This window comes from Elephantulus edwardii, unplaced genomic scaffold, assembly GCF_000299155.1.
Source record: "Elephantulus edwardii isolate Elephantulus edwardi_28Jun2011 unplaced genomic scaffold, EleEdw1.0 scaffold00052, whole genome shotgun sequence".
NCBI classification, from domain to species: Eukaryota; Metazoa; Chordata; class Mammalia; order Macroscelidea; family Macroscelididae; genus Elephantulus; species Elephantulus edwardii.
Window position 1 is genome coordinate 485,138 of NW_006399802.1, and position 4,039 is coordinate 489,176.

At 49.1% G+C, this 4,039-nt stretch overlaps 1 protein-coding gene across 1 annotated transcript; it reads right to left on the minus strand.

Moving 5' to 3' along the window:
- Positions 1-1,273: 1,273 nt before the first annotated feature.
- Positions 1,274-3,469, minus strand: HINT2 (histidine triad nucleotide binding protein 2). The gene is made up of 5 exons (XM_006886828.1): positions 3,389-3,469; positions 1,882-2,022; positions 1,651-1,755; positions 1,474-1,546; positions 1,274-1,365 (listed from the first exon to the last, which is right to left on the minus strand). The coding sequence occupies exons 1-5, from the start codon at positions 3,467-3,469 to the stop codon at positions 1,274-1,276; spliced, it is 492 nt and encodes a 163-aa protein (XP_006886890.1).
- Positions 3,470-4,039: the final 570 nt, after the last annotated feature.

Here is a 4,039-nt window from a genome sequence, read left to right on the forward strand (position 1 = left end):
TCTCCTCCTGTACCAATCAGATCCAATTTGATGGTACACGCACAAAAAATAATAAAATAAAAAAGAATTGATGCCTTCAAATTGTGGTGCTGGAGAAGAGTGCTGAACATATTGTGGGCTGCCAAGAGAACAGGTCTGTGTTGGAGAGGGTGAAACCAAGCTGGTCCTTGGAGGCAAGAATTTTGAAGCTCTGTCTCACATACTTTGGGCATGTGGCCAGGAGGGACCAGTCCTTGGAGAAGGACATCGTACTTGAAAGGGTAGAGGGACAGCGAAGGAGAGGAGATCCATGATGAGATGGATTGACTTAGCGATTGGGGTATGGGATTAGGTGTGTCAGAGATGATGAGATTGCCCAGTATAGGGCAGGGTTCAGAGTTACTGTGCATACAGTCACTAGGAGTCATGAGTGACTCAGTGGCACATTAACAACAATAACAACATTTATGGAAATATGTTGGAGGAAACAAGAGAGTTATGGCATCAAAGCCTTGGGAGCTCTGATAAGATGTCATGCTGCCAGCCTAAAGAGAGGTCACCAGCCTGTCTGAAGCCATGTTCTGTGGGAGAAAGCTGAGCAATCTCATCCCAGAGGGTCAGTTCTGACTAGATGGCAGTGAATGAGTAGGGTGTGGGTAGGGGAAACATTAACTTCATAATCAAAACTGGGAGAAGTCATAAGACAAATTAGGCATGAAAATACACGAGATGACAATTTAAAAGTAAAATGAGACACAGAATAGTCAAAGGGTGGTATTTGTGATTCCTTCTCCAGTAACAGGAATGGGCTTCTTGGGAATGACCAGGAAGTGCACACAGGTGCCTGAGTGGCCACATCAGGGAACACAAGGCACTAGAGGTGGAGGAACATTCTAGGCAGTGACAGATCAGAGGCCACCATGTTACTTCAACAGGCAGAATTGTACCTGACAGGCCTTTCACACTGACACTCGTTTCACTTCCAACACCGCCTTAGAACGTGGCTTGGCCTTTCAATAAGGACCAGGATTAAGCAAATGGAATTCACTAGTCATGGGGACCCATAGATCTGCAGACAATTACACCTTTAATTACATGATGGGCTTCAGTGTTTCCCATTCAGATCAAGTTAAGAGGATCATACTCTTGGATTCTTTCCCCCTTTTATGTATTAATCTTTATTTAAGACATGGACGAAAAATTTCATGAAAGCTTTATTGGCATCACAGAACCCTTTCCCACCCCACGTCCAAGTATCCCAGACCTGGGGTCTTTGGTTGGTTGGTCTGGTGGTTTAACCTGGAGGCCACAGGAGCTGTCGGCCCCCAATTACGTGAATGTGCAGGTGATATACTGACTGCGCGCCCAGCTTCCCATCATTGATCACTGAAATGGGAGTTTGGGGTTAGGATGTTAGAAAGTAAAGATCACATTAAGGGGTAGGTATGAAAAGCAATAGGCTAGGGGCTGGCTCAAGGGCCAAAAGTTACTCACCAAGTCGGTACCCATCTGCCAGGCCCTCAACCTTTGCTATCTTCTTGGCCACGAGGAGGAGGTGTCCTAGAAGCTGTAGGAAAAGGGAAAGGAGCTAGAACGCTTCAATAACAAGGCACAAAACCTCCAGCTGGCCCAGGATCCATCCCAGCCAAGCCCTGGCTCTGTTCTTCTCACCTGCTGATCCTCCTCTTCAGCCTGGCTAATTCGTGGAATGGGCTTCTTGGGAATGACTAGAAAGTGCACAGGGGCTTGAGGGGCCACATCACGGAACACAAGACACTAGAGGTGGAGGAACATATTACAGGCAGTGACAGGTCAGAGGCCACATGTTACTTCAACAGGCAGCACTCTACTGAGGTGTTACCTATGAAATTCTTGGGAGGATGTATCCTATGGGCACCCCACCTGGTGGTCTTCATATAAAATGTCAGCTGGAAGGCTTCGATCCAAGATCCGAGAGAATATGGTTGGGGCTGCCCCACCAGGAGCTGCCTGCTGGGCCTTGGCCACTTCATTGCCATCAGTCACCCCTGCAGCTCCTCGAACCTGAAGGTGAGTCAGACACATCCAAAGGGATTGGCAAACAATTTTGCTACCTACTTGGGGCTAGCAGAAGCGGAGCTCTGATGGTCATTAACTTTACCCTTCTAAGAATCTGTTAGTGATTCCTAAGGGAGCTCTGGTGGCCTAGTGGCAAGAAGCTGCACTGCAATCCCAGAAGCACACGGTTCAATTCCACCAGATGCTCTGCTGGAGAAGGAGGGGCAATCTCCTCCTGTACCAGTCAAACCCGATTTGACGGTACACACAACAAAATAATGAAAGAAAAAAAAATTTAAAAAAAAAAGAATTCACTTAAAAACAACAACAACAACAATCTGTTAGTGATTCCTGCCCAAGATAAAAGTAACTGAATTTCAGAGGATTAGCAGCTTTGATGGTATGAAGAAGCCTAATTAGATAACAGGCAATGCTACAATCAAGGATTCACCAAGATTCCTGCTCCTAACCTGTTTAGGGGATTTAACACTTAGAGGGGAAGAATTTATAATGAGAATTTAGTGATTTAGGTCCCCGTTGCTATTTTAGCACCGAATCTCCTCAGATAAAATACTTTCTCTTAAGACTAGTTAAAAGATTTTCCCATTTATTGTCACCTTGTCAATACTTGGTCCTACTTATTTCCAATATTTGTTTTCTGATTTTTAAGCTTCGTTACCTATTTTGTTCAAATTTTAAGGCAATTTCCCTGTTGGTGATCCCTCTTCTGGGGGTCATATCTGATCCCTTACTGTGGACTGTAACTCCGGTCAGTCACTTGGGTCAATAGAACCTAAAGGTCGGCTTAGTGAATTCAGCTCCACTGTTCCCAGGGAATTGGGGATAGGAAGTCTCAAGTGTCCAGCGCTGAGACAGCACTGACTTCTGGGAGTCATTTAAAGGAAAAAGGCAGGGTTCAGGATAATTTAAGACTTCTCAGAAACGCAAGCGCTTCAGAAGAGTAAGGGTTAAACAGGTGCTCTTTAGAACAGGTGCGCTCAGGTAGCGCGACGCAGGCTTGGTGAAGGGAAAGCTCACTTCCTGCAGAGGGCACCATGGAGCAACACTAGCTCAGGAGGGCTTCAGGCGGGCAGGGCGGCCTTTGCAGGTCCTGGTCTCGGTGCCCTGGTCTGTGCAGGACGTCAGTCAACTACAGTTCGGGTCTCCGTAAAGAGGCTACCGTGACTTTCACTATCTGACCTTAAGTACAATCTCAGAGCCTGCACCTCGGTGGAGGCAGAAGTCACAAGCCGTGCACTCGGGCTGCGGCCCCGCGAGGCCGCAGGACAGTGTGTGTACGCCTTCGGGAGCCAAGTCCTGGAAGAGGCCAGACCTGCCGGACACCCTCCCCGCTCCTGCGGCCCCTTCTCACCTGCACCCCCCGCGGCCCCGCGGCCGCCACTGCCTTGCGCACTACGCGCAGCCCGGCGGCTAGTGCGAGGGCGGCCGCCATCTTCCCCTCAGCCGCCCGGGGAACCGTGCTCAACGCGGGGCTGGACGCCTCAGCCTGCGTGGGGGCCTGTCAGGGCAGCGGGTGAAAAGCGACCATTGGCTCCGCCAGCGGCCCGCAGCAGTCCTATCGTCCCATTGGCTCGTGCCCCATCCGTGCCGCCCACGGGGTGGCACTGTTCATGCCATTCGCTCCACTTCCACAATAGAGGCGGAGTCTTTCCATCCCACCCGCGGCTTCCATCGGCTAACCGTAAGGGGAGTTTTCTACTATTCAGGGTGAAAGGTTTTTTTTCATTAGCTCTTGTCACTAGATTGGCTATGAGGTGGCTTTCCACGCCATTGAAAACATTAAAAATCAGAAGTGGCGTTTCCTTCCAATTGGATGCATTACACCAACTCCGCTTAGATTGAGGTTTTCTTATCCTACAAGGGTGAGTAGGTGAGACGTTGACGCTATTGGCTCATCATCCTCAGGTCTGGGCGGGGCTCCGTCACTTGCTACAAGAGGTTCTAGAAAAGTGTAGTGACTTTCACGACTACTTTCTGGCCCTAGGGGACCACCTAACTCCTA